General features: G+C 48.1%; 1 protein-coding gene across 5 annotated transcripts in view; it reads right to left on the minus strand.

Annotated features, from left to right (window-relative positions):
- Positions 1–3,253: 3,253 nt before the first annotated feature.
- Hrh1 (histamine receptor H1) overlaps positions 3,254–19,952 on the minus strand; it is an 86,999-nt gene continuing 70,300 nt past the window's right edge. For 4 of the 5 annotated variants that reach the window (XM_029478821.2, XM_085840152.1, XM_029478820.2 and 1 more), the window contains one exon: positions 3,254–5,990. In XM_029478821.2, coding sequence (XP_029334681.1) covers positions 4,489–5,955 — 1,467 coding nt within the window. In that variant the 5' untranslated portion in view covers positions 5,956–5,990 and the 3' untranslated portion in view covers positions 3,254–4,488. Of the gene's footprint in view, positions 5,991–10,503; positions 10,863–19,952 lie in introns of those variants that run through there. The other variant, XR_003836956.2, reaches the window with a different exon arrangement.

The following is a 19,952-nucleotide window of genomic DNA, read 5'->3' on the forward strand; positions in this document are numbered from 1 at the left end:
ATGAGCAAAGGCCTTGAAGCCAAGGTGGGTGCCAGGGAAACCTCTGGCTCTGACCCAGCAGGAGGCACTACAGACTCAGGGAGAAGGCTTCAGGCCAGACAGGAGCAGTGGGAACTTACTGTATTCTGGAAAACACCTGAACTACACTGAGAGAGACAGAGACAGAGACAGAGACGGAGAGAGAGTGAGAGTGATGTATCAGGACACAAGCTGGCTACACACATTTAAGTCCCAGAGGTCATCAACCCATCTGAGACCAGCAAGAGGATCCTGCGGAGGTGTGTGTGTGTGTGTGTGTGTGTGTGTGTGTTTGTTTGTGTGTTCGCGCGTGTGCGTGTTTGTGTGCGTGACTGTGTGTGTGTGCTCGCGCCTTAGGGCGTGTGCTTATGTACCTGTAAATTTCGGGGAGACCTTAGTGTGTGGATATGGGAGCCCCTGTGTTATTTGGTGGCAGTTCCCAGGGGTCTTGACCTGAGGAGGAAGGCAGCAGTTGAGTGGGGACATCACAAGTGAGAAGAGGGTGGCCATTTCTAAAGGTAGACTCTTCCTTTTTTGTCCTGGAGGCTCATGTGGTCGGACTGCTGGGCTGACAGCAGCTCCAGTTGAGAAGATCTTAATGGAGCAGGGACTCTCCTGCACGCTGAGCCCAATTCAGGCCTCAGATTATTCCTAGCGGCTCTACCACCCCACCAATCCCCAGATAACACAACACCTTAATGTACATGGGGAAGCTGGGGACATTTGTGAAGAACCAGGAATGCGAAGGGCCATCCGAATTGGCCTTTGGGGCCTGAGGAGCACGATTGGGGACTGGACGGCCTCCGGGCAGCAGTCTCAGTCAGGCACAGGCAGAAAGCAAGACCTACTGCTCCTCTGAGCCCTCGTCTTGCTGTGTCACCAAAGGATAGGGTCATCCTTACACTGTTTTTCCCAGATAGGGGGTTCAGGACAATGCAGCATTCCTGCCTCCCTGGAGGCTCTCCACACCCCAAGATCAAGGCCCATCCTGCACTGCTCCAATCCTGCAGAACTTTGGCGCCACGCCCTCTTGTGACCCAGCTGTGCAGATGGTCCACCGAGCAAGGCTAGCCAGGGCTACCCAGGGAGGCCCGCTCTCCCTCCCGTAAAGGGAAGGCAAAAGTCCTGCCCAGGCCCTGTGCCTGCATGGCAGCCTCTCAGCTTACCCAGCACTGAAGGCGGACAGGCAGGCCTACCTTTAAGAGCCTCGGTGCCAGAGGGACTTGCTGCTGCCACAGAGGCCTTCCATTCCCCGGGCAGCCCTGCATTGCCTTCAACTAGGATCGACCCCATCTGTTGGGTCCCTGCAAAGCCTAGATCCCAGGAGGGAGTCGCCTCACTGAGCTGGAAGGCTCTGTTTTCCTTTTCAAATGTGGGCTCTTGGTCGTGTGCATGAGCATAGGCGCCACGGAAATTGGGTCCCTAGCACCTAGCTGAGAGGGGTGTAACTCCAGCCTGCTGCAGCCTCTGGCTCAGGCTTCTTAGGAAGGGGCTGCAGTCCTGTTAGCGACCCCAGAGGACCCCAGCATGACTGTCTTCGGGACCGACGGTCTCTGCAGTGTCCTGCGCACCTTCTGGAAGACGTTGAGCCCTTTCTTGCTCCCTGACTCGTCCGTTCCTGGGGCTCTTCTTTCTCCCGTGACCGGTTCCCGGGGGAAATCAGGATTGTCCAAGGCCTCCACGAGGCCTGCACCTCACAGGGGGTCACCTTCTTCATCCTCCCCGGGATGGGATCCAAGGCACACACCTCCTGGCGACGTCCAACTCCTCTATGATGCTCCCAAGAGGGACTGAGAGAAAGGGAGAGAGAGAGAGGCGCCAGGCCAGACAGTGTCCACTGTTCCCTTTTCCTGGAGCCACATAGCCACTGACTGCACTCATGTCAAACTGAGTGGAGAATCAATTTTAAGGACCTACAATGGGACTTATGGGCAGCCCACACTGTGCCTAGGAAGAAATGCCCTGTCCTGTGAGGCCAACACTTCACAGAGCCTCCTACTCTGGGAACAAGTGGTCACCTTTCAGCATCCATTTCTCTGTTCCTGTCTTTTCTTGACATACAGGGATGCAGACCGCTAGGATGTACAAAGTCTCTAGTTGTTGGCACCTGTTCATGGGGGTGGCTGTGGCAGTGGTCTTTGTGTTTTTGTGTGTTTGTTTGTCCCCAAAGTCAATGTTTGGTGTCTTCCTGTGTCCATCTTCAGCTTAGTTTTTGAGACAGGGTCACTTGCTTAATCTTGTCCTTGCAGACACAGCTAAATAAGCTGGGATACTGAATGCTAAGGACCCACAGTGTTGTCTCTCCAGCACTGGAATTACAGTTGCACCCTGCCACACTTATTTTTATATTTTTTTATGTATATGAGTGTTTTCCTGTTTTTCTTGTATGTATGTGCACTGTGTGTGTGTGTGTGTGTGTGTGTGTGTGTGTGTGTGTGTGTGTGTGTGTGTTGCTCACAGGGCCAGAAGTGGGCATCTGATCCTCAGGGACTGGTGTGAGCTCTCATGTGTGTGCTAAAGCCATACCTGGATCTTCTGAGAGAGCAACCAGGGTTCGTAACTACTGAGCTATCTCTCCAATCCCAACTTTACCTTTTATATTTATTTCATGTGTGTGTGTGTGTGTTTGTTACCTTTAGGTATGCATGTATAGCAACTGTGTGCCTTGTTCCTTAGGAGACTAGAAGAAGGGGTTGGGTCCCCTGGAACTAGTGTTTTAAATGCTTGTGAGTTGCTATGTAGGAGGTGGGAACTGAACCCACGTCCTCTATATGATTAAGCAATGCTCTTAACCACCAAGCCATCACCCTAGGCCAATGTCTTTATTTTTAGGTTCATGTGAAAGCCTCCTCTGTAAGAGTTGGAAACTCTGAGCATTGTCACAGGGCATCATATGTTCCTTAGTGGAAGACTTGTATTCACTGATCCCTCTTTGTCCTTGTCAGACCCAAGTCAAAGCTCCTTTCTCAGCATAGCCCTAAGACCCCCCAAGCTTGAGCATAAAGAGTGTCCCCAGGATGCAAGAAGGAGTAAGATGCTACTTAGACCACCACCAGGGGCAGAAGCTGAGGGCTGGCCATGGCCATCCCGTACAAAAGTCCTTTTAAAGGACATTTATAAATTTGAGTAGAAACCAGAGAGAAATCCTTGTCTGGCTTTCCTTTCCACCTGTTCCCCCAGCCTGTGAGACTCAGAAAAGTAGACAGAAAGCAACCCTGTAACAGTATCCTTCCGAATGTCATGTTTTAGGTAAGCAAAAATATCTCATTTGGACAGATCATGCAAACAGGAACACAGACACAAAAGACCAGCTTTTACAGGGGTTCCTACTTGTGACACACATAGATGTTTAACATTACATTTTAAACCACAAATCACAACCCAACTGTGGCATAAATAAAACCGGACACTCCCATGCCTTCAACAGGATTCACTTAGCATGTGTGACTAGAAGCCACACAGTCTCACAGAGAAAAGCACATGTGTCCCTTCTGAAGGTCACCCTCTGTGGACAGATGTGCTTCGTGCCAGTCACTTCTCCTGGGGAACATTGTGAGTACATGACAGGGGGCATTTCTTCCTTTTTGGAGAAGACGAGTGACAAGGAGTTGGGGCCATACAAAGTTCTCATCCCAAGTTTCTGAGTGTCAAATGATCCCAGGAACCTCCTTTTCCCTCGGCTGTTACCCGCTTCTCACGGGAGGCCTGGAGTGAGAGCGCCCTGGTGGAGTCTTAAGAAACAAGGCTCTCTTGCCTCACCTTTGCTTAAAATACAACCATGGAGAAACCACTTCCTCCCCCTCTTGACACTTGAGGACAGGTTTTGTTACTGTGCCACCATTTTAAAAGCCAAAAGAACTAAGGGTTGAAAATGATGGACTTACAAGCTGCCTAATTTCCTAGCAACTCTGAAAGACGGGTAAGGCAGGTTCCACGGTGGGGCAGACAGCTCCGGACAAAGCTCTAAGAGAGGCGAGGCTCAGAAGGACTGTGTTTTAAGAAGTGCGGCTGCAATGGAATAGCTGCTATACCTCTCCAGGTGACCACTGGAAGGGGACGGCATCCGTATACCTGCCTCTGCAGTCACATAGCTTTCGTTCAGGAAGTCTGAGTCCAGGCTAACTCTCCAGAAGAACTGTAGCCACACATTCCCACTTCGGTTACTAAGGAACTTTAAATCAGAGACTTTGACTTCCAAGGAGTATCTGAGACTCCCACAGTCCCTGAGGGCCAGGCGTCCTCAGCCTGGGTCTCTTTCAGATGCTCTGTTTTCTACCCAGGGCACAATCGCTCTGCTGCCTGCTTTCCTTCTGACAGACCCTGGGAATGCCTTCACAGTGCTCAGCCCAGGACCTTCGATTCCACTTCCTAATGCTCAGGGGTCTAGTGACGCCCATGCTTTCTTCCTCTGGCTCCCTCTTGGTCATCAGACGTTGTCTATCCACCATGTGGCATCCTTTTGACATGCCCTTAGGAACGAATGTGCAGAATTTTCTTGAATGTCTTCTTGAAGTTCTCGTTGCACAGCGGGTAGATGAGGGGGTTCAGCGTGGAGTTGATGTAGCCCAGCCAAATGGTGAACATGTGCACAGGTTCGCTGCAGCAGCTGTTGCAGAAGGCAATGACCATGAAGAAGATGGAATAGGGAATCCAGCAGAGAATGAATGCTGCCATGATAAAACCCAACTGCTTGGCTGCCTTCCGCTCTCGGTTCAAGTGCAACCCGGACACATACTGTCTGGAATGTGAGCGGAGCCTCTTCCAGGTGACTTTGATGTAGTCCAGGCCACTGTTAGACCTGCTTCTCGCTTTGACTTTGCCCAGCCCTGGCTCTATGCTGGTGTCTGAGTCTGTGGTTCGGGAGAAGGACTGTCGATCCACCAAGGTCTGGTCCTCTGATGTCTCACTGATCCGCCGACAAGTACTCAGGCTCTGCTCATCCATTTTGGGCTGGCTCAAGGTCTGGTCATTGGCCTTTGAGCCCCTGGCATCTCCCTCAGGCACAGACTGTGTCTGCATGACGTCAAGACGGAAACAGGGGCGTGTGACTGTTTCCCCTTCCCCCTCTTGGCTGAAGACAGTCGGAGAGGTCATCTTGGGGTCTTCAGATGTTGACTTCTGATCCAGCCCTCCGATAGGGTCTCTTGACGGCCTCTTCGGGACCCCCCAGGGAGACTCTTTCCCAGGTTTCTTGGCACCCTCCTTGGCATCCTCTGACCTCAGCTTGATTTCTAAAAAGGTAGGGAGGGACCCATTGGTGAGCTGGCGGTGCTGACAGTGTCGCCGCACAGCCTTGTAGATCTTCACATAGAACCACAGCATGAGCAAAGTGGGAAGGTAGAAGTTGATGATGGCGGTCATGATCTTGAACCAAGTGACATTGTAGAAATCTGTCTCACACTTATCTTCCCGAAGCTCTGGGGCCAGGGGCGTGAAGTGATGCCAGCCAAGTATGGGTATAACCCACAGGAAGGAGAAAAACCAGGCCCCCAGGATGGTAGCTGAAGCACGGGTCTTGGTTCGATACCTCAGGTACCGGAGGGGTTGCTGGACAGAACGGTAGCGATCAATACACAGGATGAAGACACTAAAGATGGATGCCGTGCTGGCCACGTAATCCATAGAGAGCCAAAAGAGGCAGAGGGGGCGGCCCAGGGACCACTTGGTCATGATGAGATAGAGGATGTTCATGGGCATGACAACTGCCCCTACAATCAGGTCTGCTACCGACAGGCTGACAATGTACAGGTTGCCCACGGTGTGTAGCTTGCGCTCACTGCGCACTGCGTACAGCACCAGCAGGTTGAGGCCCACTGTGACCAGGGAGATACTACTTAGAACCACCACCAGGGGCAGCAGCTGAGGGCTGGCCATGGCTGTCCTGTTCCCCTCACACATCTTGTCTTCAGAGACAGAGGAGCTGTTGGGAAGGCTCATTGGCACAAGGGCAGCCTCCAGTGATGGCTCCCTCCCTGGGAGAAAAGACACAAGATCAGGGTCAGAGGTCAAGTCACCCATGATGAGCATCATGGTGGTCAGACTGGGAGTGAAGCGGCTGGGGACAGTGGACACCCACCCCACCGTCAGGACCATGTATTCACTCCTGCGTTCCTACGGTCCTCACACTCCGCCAGGGACTAGTTGCTGGATTCCTGGCATTATTTTTTGATATCAGAGATACCACCATGGACAAACCAGAGAAAAAAACTCTGATCTTGTGGAGTTTAGATACCAGAGTTTAACCAGATCAGGGTGATCAGCACCTTGTACAAGTCTTATTTCAAACATGTCCTGAACACCCTGAGCAGTCTCATCATCTGGGTCCTCTTTGATGGCCCTGAGCCAAAAATGTGGCCAGAAAGAGGCTGTGGGGCTCAAAAGCATTCTCCCTCTGTGACAAAGATGCCAAGCGATGAAAATCACCCTTTCCCTCTACCCTACTCCTGAAAGGAAGTAAGGAAGGGGTGTTTGTGGTATGATGGTAGTTTGGAGGTAGTTAGGAATGTCAAGAAAACCCCAGAGGCTGCAGTTTAAGGTTCTGTGGTCATGCAGCTGCTGAAGTAATTCTGCAATCTTGCTCGTATCGTAGCTAAATGTGTTCTTTGCTTAAGTCACTGCCCAAGAATTGTTGTTGGAAGCGGGGCAGCTGCTGGAAGGGAGCAGTTGGGAAGGAGCTGATGGGGTGGAGCTGTTGGGAAGTCCTTGGAAAGAAAGCCCTGTGCCCAGCCCCGCACAGTGAGGCCAGAGGAATGCCTGCAGTTCCATGGAAGTGGAAAAGCCTTGGGGAACTCTGTGAGCCGGCTGTGAGCCCAGAAAGAAATGGCCACACAGGGAGCTCAGCAAACAGCACAGGCCTGAGAAAGGCTGCTGCAATTCCAAGAAAGGAGGGGGAGCCTTAGGGCCAGGCCTGAGGGAATGCTGGGGACTTCCCGAGAAAAAGGAGATGCCTCAGGGACCTGTGGGTTCTACGCCTGGAGTGTATGGTCACACACAGAGAACTGCAGAGGGCCCATGAGAGAGATCTCCCCCACTCCATGCCCCACACAGGGCCAGCTACTTTAAAATAAAAGAAAACAAAATACCAAAGTACTAATAAAGAGCCTGCACCTTCTGAAAAAATAAGAAAAAAGAAAAAATAAGAAAAAAAATAAAAACAGGAAAAATGTTTTCCAATGCTAGAAATCAAATCTAAAGCGTCACCCTCCCCAAACAAGTGCTCTGTCACCAAGCCACACAGCCTTAAATAAAAGTGTCCAAATGATCAGGAATTTGGTGTCAGGAGTTGCAGAGCACCCCAGTATCTGAGGACCCTTCTGAGCAGCTATAGGGTTACAGGGCCACAGTGGTTGGTAAGTACCTGTGCTGTATCCAACCCTTAGGCAGGACCTAGGCAAGAAATAAGAAGCCAGTGTGCTCTGCCCTCCTTTCGGATCAGCAGTTTGAAGAGCAGACCCACAACAGTTTCTAAAATAGGGCCAGGTGCTTGTGGCGAGAGGGGGAGGCATGCCAACACAGACCCCACCCCATCAGGCTTCACGGCCCACAGAGACTACAGAGAAAAATGAGGACAAGACCCTGTCCAGTCTCACTTCTCACCAGAGACTGTGAAAAGGTGGGGGCACACAGAGACTAGGACCCCCACTTGGCCTCGTATCCCAGCGGTGACTGACTAGAACACGGGAGACACGGGCTCCCATCTGACCTCACATAACACAGGCATCTGAAAGGAAAGGTGGAGGCATGTAGAGACAGGGGCCTGCAGAGAGGATGAGGGTGGGGACATGGATCCCTTCAGCCTCATACACTCTCCTGGTCCCCAGCAGACTGAGCAGCCTAGATTCTGGCAAGATAGCCTTATATCAAAAGCAGAAAATGTCTCCTTCCCTCCCTCCCCCTCCCTTCCTTCTCCTCTCTCTCCCTCCCCCTCCCTCCTCCCTCCCCTCCCTCCCTCCCTGTCCCTCCCTACTCCCTTCCATCCCTCCCTTCCTTCCTCCCTCCATGCTAGAAGGCCAACATCCTTCTGAATTACAGTGATGGATACAAACCAAAGCCACAGACCAAAGCCATCAGAAGGTGCAGGCTCTTTAGTAATTACAAATAGTAAAATCCAATCAAGCTCAAGTACCATGAAACAAGCCCAAGGTCAATGTTCCTTCCACATTCTGGACCACAGACAGTAAGAAGCCAAACCCCGGGCATCTCTCACACATCTGTTACAGTAATCTGAGCACCCCCACACTCAGAGATGCCAAGAATTTTACTCAAAGCCACACAGCTCAAGAGTGTTTGCCAAGACCATGGTTGAGGAATACTCCCTTTGGGTCTCTCACCTGAGTACCACTGGCATCTGGTAGATGCCTTACTCTGGGTGGGGTCTGACCTGTGCCTGGTCTGTGCAAACATCCCCAGCTTCTGTGCATGGGGCACCAGTAGCAGAAACATCCCAGAGTGACAACTGCATATCTGATGTCAGATATTCCCTGGAGTACAGAAGAAAGTGTTCCCATGGCAATGGCACATTTGTCAAGCCTAGGGCACAACAGGCATCTCATAGTAAGGTGGGCTTGCTTGTGCTGTGGGTTTAAACAGGAGGTGTGTGTGTGTGTCCATGCATCTGTGGGTCCGTGTGTCTGTGCATCTGTGCGCCCGTGTGTCCGTGCAGGTACTCTCAGAGGCTCGGAGAGCCCGTTGGATGCCAGGAAGCTGGCAGTATGAGTAGCTGAAGACTGCTGGGCTGGGGTGCTGGGATCATCTGCAAGAGCAGTTCACGCTCTGACACAGAGCCATTTCTTCAGTCCTTGATTTGGTTTTGGAGACAGGGGCTCATGTAACCCAGGCGAGCCTCCAACTCAAACTCCCTATAGAGCTAAGGATGACCCTGAACTTCTGATCCTTTTGTCTCCATCTCCTGAATTCTGGGGTGAGGGGCATGTGCCGCCATGCCCAGTTTTATGCAGTCCTAGGGACAGATCCCATGGCCTCCTGAATGCTAGGCGATTTCCCGAGTGCTGCCAACTGAGCCACATCCCCACGCCCAGCATGGATTCTTCACCAGTCAGATCTTATCTGGTAAAGCCAGGAGTTACCTGAGAAATTTAAGCTCTTTTTTCATAGGAAGCACATAACAAGAGGTAGCTTCCACATCATCTAAATCAAATGCCATCCATCCTTCTCAAAGGTAATGATCTGACAAAAACCTGACAAAATGGTGGCTTCAGATGTAGCATTCAAGGCACTTAGTACTGTGCCTGGCATAGAGCAGGTGCTCGGTTGTTTTAACTGCCATATTTTCCAACAGCCATAGCTGCCTTAGTCCAGCTAAAGAGGCCACCTTGTCTTCTTATTGCCTTGGCTTGCTTTCATTTACTTGTTTGCTCACTTGTTTGTTTGTTTGTTTAGACGGGGTTTTAATATGTAGACCAGGATGGCCTCAAACTCATAGAGATCTGCCTGTCTCCCAAGTGCCGGGATTAAAGGCACATGCCAGCAGTAACTTGGTGATGAGTACTGTTCCATGCCATTTAGACAACTTGCCTTGCCTCCCTTGGAAGCTTCAGAGTTAGTAAAATCTTTCATAGTAATCTGAAACATGAAAAAAGATGTAGACCCAAGGTGGGTAATCTCAAAAGGTCATCTCTGGCCTCTAATGACCTCAAAAAAAAAAAAAAAAAACCACAACAAAACAAATAAACAGATCTCCACTGTGTGAGTCCCCAAGAAGACTGACCTGCAGGTGTGCAGTTTGTATGTGGATGCAGACGAGTCTAGAAGGGCTTCTAGTCACCATCATGGGAGGGGCCTCATGGGTCCTCCAACCCACTAAGGGACTGCTCATCTTGGGATCAAGGTAGACCTTCAAGTCTTGGAGGAACCATTGATACTGACACCTGAACCTGACTCCGGGCTCTCTCTGGCTTCCTGTTTCACATGCTATGGCCATTGTCTTCTACACGTGCGCCAAAGCAGTGCCATTGGAGGCTACTGCACTGGGAATGTCCAAACTTGGCTTTTCGATCACCTGAATTCTGAGCTGCATCAATCTTTTGTTCTTTATACTTAGCCTGCTTTGGGCCTTTTGTTACAGTAACAGAGAGTGAGGGTCACTAAAGCAGAGACTATCATCTTAGACCACTCATGACAATATAGGAAAATTTGAAGACAAAATTAAATCTTCAAGGTGTTGTTTGTACATGTTGGTGCCAACTCTACTGACCAAAAGGCTCTGAGAGAGGGTGGACCTCTGCTACACTCATGGCTCTCTCTGGGCTGTGAAAAACATTATCTTTAATATTTCCCAAAGTGTCAAGAAATGAGATTTGACTTAATTTAATGATAGGAAAAATAGTACATCAACCACATTTGTTTTAAAAAACACAATAAAAATAAATTTCATTTGAAAATAATAAAACAATGTGCTGTATTTTTAAAAAAAACAGGTTTATTTTCTCTAGAAAGAATGAGAATTCAGGATTCCATTTGGGCACATTCTGAACGGATCCCCATTCCAGCCTACGCTATTCATTTGCATAGATGACACTTCTAGTTGAGTAAGTAAAAACATTAATTTCTTGGCTCCCATTCCAAGTAAAAAGCACCACGGGCAAGGCTGTGCCAAGGATGGCAAAGCCTCCTCATGTCTGGGAGGGCATAATTTGCACAACACCCTAAGCTTGGCAGTGCCACCTTCTGTGTGCACAGGGCAGATGCTGGTGGCAGGAGACCGCTTGAACTCTGCTGCAGAGGTCAGTCCCAGTGAAAGAAGCAGTTGGCAGGTGACCTTGAGCTTGGGCACAGGTCCTCAGAGATCTTCCGGAGGTGCAGGTCAACATCCTGGTGTCTAGGGGCTAGAAAAATAGCTCAGTAGTAAGAATGTTTACTGCTCTCAAAGAGGACCTTGGTTCAGTTCCCAGCATCCACATGACAGCTCAAAACCACCTGTAACTCCAGTTCCCGGGGGATCCAACATCTTCTGACTCTGACAGCTCCAGGCTTATCCACAGCACACATGCATACACTAAGGCAAAACAAGCATACACATACACACATGCACATAACAAAAAAAGGCATACCCATAAAATTAAAACAAATACATTTTAAAACAAAGTATGTTTCTTAGATATGATACTAAAGGTTCAAGCCTGAAAGGAGTAGTTGGTAAACCAGACTTAGAGCCTAGCATGGTGTGGGGTGTAATCCGGTACTCACGAGGCCGAGGCAGGAGGATCAGCATGAGTTCAAGGTCAGCCTGAGCTACACAGTGTGTGGCGGGGCAGCCTTGGAAACATAAGGAGATCTTGTCTCAAACAAACACCATGGGAAACTTGTGTTTCAAAAGGAAGCATAGGGCTGTGGAAGGCAGAGGATCCTTTGTTCTGTATTTGATCTGTATGTGCTATATCCAGGATATGCCCACAATGCACTGCAGCTGTGACTGGGATCATGTAGGAGTGTGTGGACAAAACGACAGTGTTGACCACATTGGGTAAACATACCATACTCACATGAATGAAACAGTCTGATAAAGACTTTCTAGGACATAGCATCATCAGGAAGGGGCCTGTGACTACAGAAAGAACTCCTCCCACACAACCATGAGAAGATGAGAAGTGGCTCCCTTTAACAAGCAGGAAAGGATCTGAACAGACATTTTACCAAAAAGACAGAAAAGATAGGAAATGCCTTCCAACTCCAGGAAAATATTTGCAATAGTGTGGATCTCTAGGGAAGTGCAAATCACTACCACAGTGACACACCACTTCGTGTCTACTGGGCTGATTAATAATTAAGAAAGAACAATAGCCAGTGCTGGATGTAGACAAGTTAGCCTCAAGGGCTGCTGGGAAAATATGAAGTGGCACAGGTGCTGTGGGAGGCAGTGCAGGTTCTTCAGATGTCTAAATATAGTCTCCTTTGGAGCTGAAATCACATGCCTAGATGCTATCCACACACCAGAGAACCAAGAACGTGCGTCCACAGGAGACAGGCATGCAAACAGCATTGTTCACAATGGCCTAGAGAAATCCAAGACAGCAGCTGGTGACTGTATCCTAACTACACAGTCTATTACTGAAAGGGTCACTGGACGCCAATCAGTGAGAAGGAACAAAGTACTGACAGGCTGAGTCACGCATGGTGCTGCGTGCCTTTAATCCAACGCTTGTGTGGCAGAAGCAGGCAGGTCTGCTTGTAAGCTTAAAGACAGTCTGATCTACACAAAAACAAAACAAAATCACACACACACACACACAAAACTCCACACAATGAAACACAAAGGCAGCAATGATCCAGAACCAGCGAATCAGAGAGAGACAGGCAAACAGATACACAGACAGATAGACTGACAGTTTGTAATGACTCAGAGTGGTTCAAGAACAGGAGGAACCTTTGGGGGAATGACAGAATGTGCTGCAGTTGATGTGTGTGCGTGTGTGTGTGTGTGTGTGTATGTGTGTGTGTGTGTGTGTGTGTGTATGTGTGTTGCCTGCATGTATAGATACGCTCCCTGTTTGAGCTTGGGACTTGGGGAGGTTAGAAGAGCACACCTTAAAGGATGGTGTGAGCTGCCATGCAGGTGCTGGGAACTGAACCTGGGTCCTCTACAAGGCAGTCAGCACTCTCAACCACTGAGCCATCACTCAGGCCCTTAGCATTTGAATCATATGACTCACGGTATAAATGACTGAACCTTATAGTATATAAAATATGCTTCAATAAAGTTGTTGAAGTTTTTATTTTTAATTCCTCCAAAGTAGAAGGATTGTAAGTTCAAGGTCAGCTTGGGCTGTGTAGTAAATCCCTACCTCAAAATCACAAGCAAACCCAAATAATATATTAAAATTTCAGTGCATTAAGAAAGAGGCTGCAGGGCCAGGTGGAGGGGCATGGGGCAGGAGGCAGAAGCTGCCCAGGGCTCTGGATCTCTGTATCTGTTAAAATCATCTTCTGTGTACTAGTGTGGGAAACAGAGTGGATTCCAAGATTCTTAGGACCATTGATTTATTTCTTTTCTTAAAAATATTAAATTTACATGTTTATGTGTGTGGGTGCCTAGGACTGTGTGTGTGCGCTGGGCTTGGGAAGGTCAGAAGAGGATGTTGGGGGAGGCTGGAGTTATAGATGACTGTGAGCATCATGTGAGTGCTACGAACCAGACCTGGACCCTCTGCAAGAATAGACAGTGCTGTTAACTGCCGAGCCAACTCTCCAGCTTCAGTGCCATCTACATGACAGCAAGCCAGCTGACTAACAAAACAATAGCTTCAGCCAGTACCAAGACTTAACTGTTGCATGGGTAGTGGTTAAAGCACAAGCCAGGCATGTGTGCATGTGTGAGGCTCTAAGTTTAATCAAACAAATAAAGTAAGTATGTACACACACACACACACACACACACATGCACACACATGTACACACACATGCAAGCATGCACACACACACCTCATTAATCTTTCTTGGTGAGGGTACAGAGTGAGTTGTCACTGCTAACTTCTGAGTTAGTCATCAGAACTCCCCCAGTATCCCCATGTTACCATGGTATAAGGTTTTAGGACAGTGGCTCTCAACTTTCTAACGCTGTGACCCTTTAACGCAATTCTTCGTGTTGTGGTGACCCCTGATGATAAAATTCTTTTCATTACTACTTTATATTTGTAATTTGTTTACTGTTATGAATCATAACATAACTATCTGATATTTGACCCTGTGAAAGGATCATTTGACCCACAGGGAGGGGGACATCAAGATCCACAGGTTGAGTACCACTGGCTTAGGAGATCATAACTGTTTAATTATCTGGACCACCTCCGTGGAGACAGATGGATGCAGGAAAGGAGTGCCTAGGGGTACATGGTCCCTAAAAGAAATATATGGAAAGTTAAACTCAGCTGTCTCTTCCCTCTGGCTTTGGACATCAGCGATGAGAAGGTGCCTCAATCTGGGAGAGGTCCTTCCTCCCACCCGTCATACCACTAGTGGCTTCCCCTAAATCAAAGATGTAGAACTGAGGCCTACAGAGCTTGACACCAACACTATGAGACCCAAGGTGGGGTGACAATGGACTGGGGTGTGACTTGGTGACAGAGCGTTTGCTGAGTGTGGGGGCCCTGGGGTCCAGCCTCAGGCTTCATAAACACAGTCCCACAGCCATGAGCGTAAGCTGCACTTGAAGAGCCACACCCCAGCACACTGACTTCCCGGACCTTCCAGCGACCTTTGCCCCTCCTAGCTCCCAGCTTTCCTCTTCACTGGAAGAGAGGGAAGAAAATAAATGCTTTAAATTAAAATGTCAGCCAGGCAGTAGTGGCGCATGCCTTTAATCCCAGCACTTGGGAGGCAGAGGCAGGTGGATTTCTGAGTTCGAGACCAGCCTGGTCTACAGAGTGAGTTTCAGGACAGCCAGGAATGCACAGAGAAGCCCTGTCTCGAAAAACCAATAAAAAAAGTCAGGAAATGGAAAATATGAACATCAATGCTAAGGTTAGACAGAACTAGTCAACGCAACTCCCAACCCAGCATGTGAGTGTCATTTCAGGATATGAGGAGTGAAGTTTCCTTCTTTCCTCAAATCCCTGAAGATTCAGCTTTGAGAAACACTTCCAAAAACCAGTGTTACCCAGGATGTTCTCTGCTTCAGGGAGGGAAAAAAAAAGATTTACAAAACTGCAGTGAACAAAAGAGAGAAGAGGTGGGCAGTGTGGGTGAGTGCACCTGGAATTGGGTGCTCCCTCATCTATCTCCCCGAGCCAAGTAGCCTGGGGTCCAACAGGCTGTCACCCTGCTCTCACACTCAGGGATCCTCAACACCACCGTGTTTGTCTCAAAACCAAAAGCATGCAAAAATGGGAACCAGTATGCCTGTGGGTGCCATCTGATGTTCCTTCACTCAGTTTTGCATTCATCCATCTGTCCATTCATTCTGTCTTCACTCATTCATTCATTCATTCACCAAGTCTTTATTGAAGGAAATCCTCCTTGTGAATAGATATAAGGACAGGGCCCAGCCCCTGCTGTCCTGCAGTGGGCAGTGGGCAGCTCTTACCAGCAGGTCTCACCCTTGCCTTCCCAGACTGCATCTCAGTGATCTGTACCTTCTACTTCCTAGTGATGGGATGGGCATGGTTTGTTTTCTATTCTTTACTAAACACAACTGGAACCCTTGGGCATACCTGCAATGTTCCTATAGTCCCAGCTACCTGGAGGGCTGAGGCAGGAGGATAACTTGAGCCCAGTAGTGTGAGAAACTTGGAGTTCACGAGACTCAATTTCAAAAGCAAATAAGCAAATGGACCAATCCCTAGAAAGTACTCTGGATTTTTATTCTTAACTGTGTGTAAGAGTGTATGGGGGGATGTGAACCTAGGTACAGTTGCTCAAGGAAGCCTGAAGGAGGCACTGGATACCCTGGAGCTGCACTTGCACGTGGTTCTGAGTTGTCTGGTGTAGTTGCTAGGAATTGAACTTGAGTCCTCTGCAAGGCCGTTCTTATTCTTAGCTACTGAGCCACCTCTCCAGCTCCAAACACTGTTTTTGTTTTCATAAGACAGGGTCTCACTATTTTGCCCTGGCTATCCTAAAACTTGCTACGTAGGTCAGGGTATCCTTGGATTCACAAGACCTGCTACCTCTGCCTCCAGAGTGCTGAGATTAAAGGTGTTCAATAGTATACCCAGACCAGACATTATTCTTAAGATAATCACAAGGCTGACAGGTCTTGGAGATGCAGAGGCCAACTCGCCATGTAACTTGGAAGCCCAAGAATGATCTGAATAGGGGCTGGAGAGATGACCCAGTGGTTAAGAGCATTGACTGCTCTTCCAGAGGTCTGGAGTTCAATTCTCAGCAATCACATGGTGGTTCACAGCCATCTGTAATGGGATCCGATGCCCTCTTCTGGTGCGTCTGAAGACAGTGTGCAGTGTACTCACATACATGAAATGAATAAATGTAAAAAAAAAAAAAGATTAAAAAAAAAAGGAGAATGATCTGAAGATGCATTTCCTGGGATCTTTCTTGGCCACATGAGGTACAGGGAGGAACCAGGAGCGCAGACAGAAAGAGAATCCTCAAGCAAAGCCCACTGTGTCTAGTTAAAGGCCCAGAAAGTAGTAGCCTGGGAAAAAATGGCAGCCTTTCGGTCTTAAATGGCTGTACTCCAGCCAAGTCCTGCAGAAGGCCCTAACTTTCTTGTCAGCAAAGACACAACCCTGCTCAGGAGTCTCTCTTCCTGCCCCCTGTGGATCTGAGTCTAGAACTCTCAGCTACTTCTCCAGCACCTGTCTACCTACATGCCACCGTGGTCCCCTCCACAGACTAAACCTCTGAAACTGTAAGCCAGCTCCAACTAAGTGCTTTACTTTATAAGAGTTGTGTGGTCATGGTAATAGAACACTGACTGAGACACCCACAGACACCACAAGAGAGCAGGTCTCTGGTTCCCTTTACTCCCCCAGTGATGGACTTGGGGAGTGGGAATCCCCAGCCTCTTCTAGTGCCAGCAGAAGCTGAGTGGGGTATCTTGACTTCACTCCTATCTGGAGCTAACGATGCAACACATCTCCCAATAATGACTCCTCCTTCTACCCTAGCAGGGACAATAGAAGCCTGAAACATGACCCAGGGTCCCCTAACATAGTCTATAAAAGTGCCTACATTTCCATAAGAAGTCACATGTGTTATAAAATGGGCATGCTATAAATAAAAATGTAAAAGGTACGGGCTTGAGAGATGGCTCAAACAGTTAAGAGTCATTCGTGCTCCTGCAGAGGACCCAGGTTTGGTTTCCAGCACGTACACGAGATAAACTATAAATGGCTGTTGTTCCAGCTCCAGGAGATGTGATGCCTCTGCTGACTTCTGTGGGTACCAGTCATGCACATAATGGAGTTAGGCATATATGCAAAATGCATACACAAAAGTTAAAACAAACAGACCTTTCTTTCTTTCTATTTTTAAGGACAACCCCCCCCCAAATATATCTTTCTTTCTAATTTTTTAAGGACATGTGCTGAGAACACAGCTTAGTTGTTCAAATGCTTCCCTAGCATCTGAGTCCTGGGATTGATCCTAGCGCTATATAAACCTGTTGTGGTGGTGCAGGCCTGCCATCCCAGCATTCCAGAGGGGGAGGCAGGATAGAAAGTTTGAATTTCAGGTCATCCATGGCCTATCCAAGGCTAACCTGGGATACAAGAGACTCTCTCAAAAACAAACAAAAATGGGGGCTAGAGGGATAGCTAAATGGCCGAGATGCTTGCTAGACCTTCAGAGAACCCAAGTTCCCTTCCTAGCACCCATGTGGGGCAGCTCACATTAACTCTAGTTCTAGTTCCAGGGGATCTGACATCCTCTTTCAATTCCAATTCCTTTCAGGAACCTGCATACATGTTCTCATTCTCTCTCTCTCTCTCTCTCTCTCTCTCTCTCTCTCTCTCTCTCTCTCTCTCTCCAAAAATAAAGTATTAAAAAGGTTAAAGACACAATAAACAAACAACAGCAACAAAAACTAGTGGTAATATACAACGGTCTCCCAATAGTTTAAATGATTTTTTTTGAAGAATTGCTATAAAGCATTTCAGAGGTCAAAAGTAGATGTGCTTGAGATAAGTGAAAACAATCGAAAGTCTCAGGAAAAACAGAAGATATAAGGAGGAGCTGAATGGAAACTTTAGGATAAAAATAATAACAGTTGAAATGAAAACTCCGTAGATGAGATCAAGAGTTGAAGGAAGGCAGGTAAACTGGTTGAGTAGCCATGTCTACAAACCCAACACGTAAGAAACAGAGGCAGGGGGATTGCCACAAGTCCAGGATCAGTCTAGTCTACCACAGTGAACAACAACAACAACAACTAAAACAAAAAGAGAGAGTGAACTCGAAGATTAATCAAAGGAAATTACTCAATTCCAACACCAGAGGGAAACAGTCTAGATTTAAAATAATTAAGCAAGCGCCAAGAAGCTATGGGACTAATAAAATGAATTTAATATTCATGTAATAATGCCAGAAGGATGCAAGATAGCAAGGATAAAAATATACTGGAGGGAGGTGCTAGATTCTCCTAAAGTCGACTCGTTCCTTTTTACCATTGCTGTGACCGAGTGACTGTCAGAAACAACCAATGCAACAAAGGCTTATTCTGGCTACTGGTTTCAGTGGGATTTCAGTACCTCAGAGGAGGGGGAGATGAGCGTGGTGGGGCAGCTCCCTGGAGGGGATCACCCCAGCTCATTCATGTGATCATGGATCAGTGGTCTTTCCCCCTAGCCCCGAGTCAGGCTCTATCTCCTAAGGTTTTCAGAGCTGCACTTGAGGGACAAGCATTCACTGCCTGAGTTTATGGAGGACATTTTTTACCTATGAGCCCATGAGGGACACTTCAAACCATCACACCATGGACCCAGCGAATTCAGAACCAACCGAATTATAGATGAGTTACAGCTCTGGTAACTCTTCGCCGAGACACATGATAATTAAATCACTGACAACTAAGGACAAAGGAAAAGATGTGGGAAGCAGCTCAAAGACAATATCTTACAATAATGAGAACATCTCTTCTCGTGAGAAAACACAGGCAGAGAAAGAAGTGGGTAGGGACACTCAGAGGCTCACAGAGACCAACAAGTTCTCAGGTAAAGAAGTTAAACAGGACTTGTATGCTGGAAACAACTACTCAGGGATTAAATAAATAAATAAAGCTGGGCGTGATGGCGCATGTCTTTAATCCCAGCACTTGGGAGGCAGAGGCAGGCGGATTTCTGGGTTTGAGGCCAGCCTGGTCTACAGAGTGAGATCCAGGACAGCCAGGGCTATGCAGAGAAACCCTGTCTCGAAAACAAAAAAATAAATAAAAGGTGGACGTGACTGGAGACATCCAGAGCTCACATCACAGACCATGAGGCTCAGCACAGTGAATAGTTCCTCAGTGAGATATAGATTCCAGAAGCCTTACATATATGAGTAAGAATGTTGTAGGGATGGAGAAACAGTTCCTTGGTTAACATTGCACACTTCTCTTTCAGAGGATGGGTATTTGGCTCTCTGCAACCAGGTCAGGCTGCTCACAACTGCCTGTAAGTCCACTCCAGGAGATCTGATGCCCTCTTCTGGTCTCAGGAGGCACTGCAGTCATGCATATATAACCACACACACACACACACACACACACACACACACGCACGCACGCACGCACGCACGCACGCACGCGCACACAATTAAAAATTAAAATTCAATGAAAAATTATCCTAACATGTATGTAAAAATGCAAAAGAACTAGAATAATAAAGACACCAAAACTTTAATTATACTGTTTTTGTTTTTGCAGCTAGAGGGCCTGGGTATGCCACAGCATGTGTGGAAGCTCCATTAGTCAGTCTTGGCATCAGTTGTCTTTACCCACTGAGCCATCTCACTAGCCTGGTTTGATGTTAAGACAGGGTTTCATGCAGCCCAAGCTGGCCGTGAACTCACTATGCAGCCTTGGCTGACCTTGAACTCCTTCACCAGCCACCTGCCGAGTGCTGGTGTTCCAGGAGTATGTGCTGTATGTGCTGCCACACCTAGAGTGGCATTGAAACATTCTGAAAAACAACAACAACAACAATAACAACAACAACAGAATCCTGCTCACCCAGTTTCGAGATGTCACTAACAGCTCTTGGCGGCTTGGGGGTGGCCATGAACAAACCGAGTAGAATGACAACTAGCAAGCAGTTCTCAGACATAGTAGAGTGTCTGGGCCCTTTACAGAAGAGCAGAAAGACTTTAGTTAATGGCACTGAAGCATCCCTGAGCCCTCAGGCAAAATAAGCATAACCCAAGCCTCATGCTGGCTTACATACTAAACTGTAAAATATGACACTATAAAACCTTTACGGGCTGGTGAGATGGCTCAGTGGGTAAGAGCACCCGACTGCTCTTCCAAAGGTCCGGAGTTCAAA

This window comes from Mus caroli, unplaced genomic scaffold (assembly GCF_978045245.1).
Source record: "Mus caroli unplaced genomic scaffold, Mus_caroli_1 scaffold_7, whole genome shotgun sequence".
Classification (NCBI taxonomy): Eukaryota; Metazoa; Chordata; class Mammalia; order Rodentia; family Muridae; genus Mus; species Mus caroli.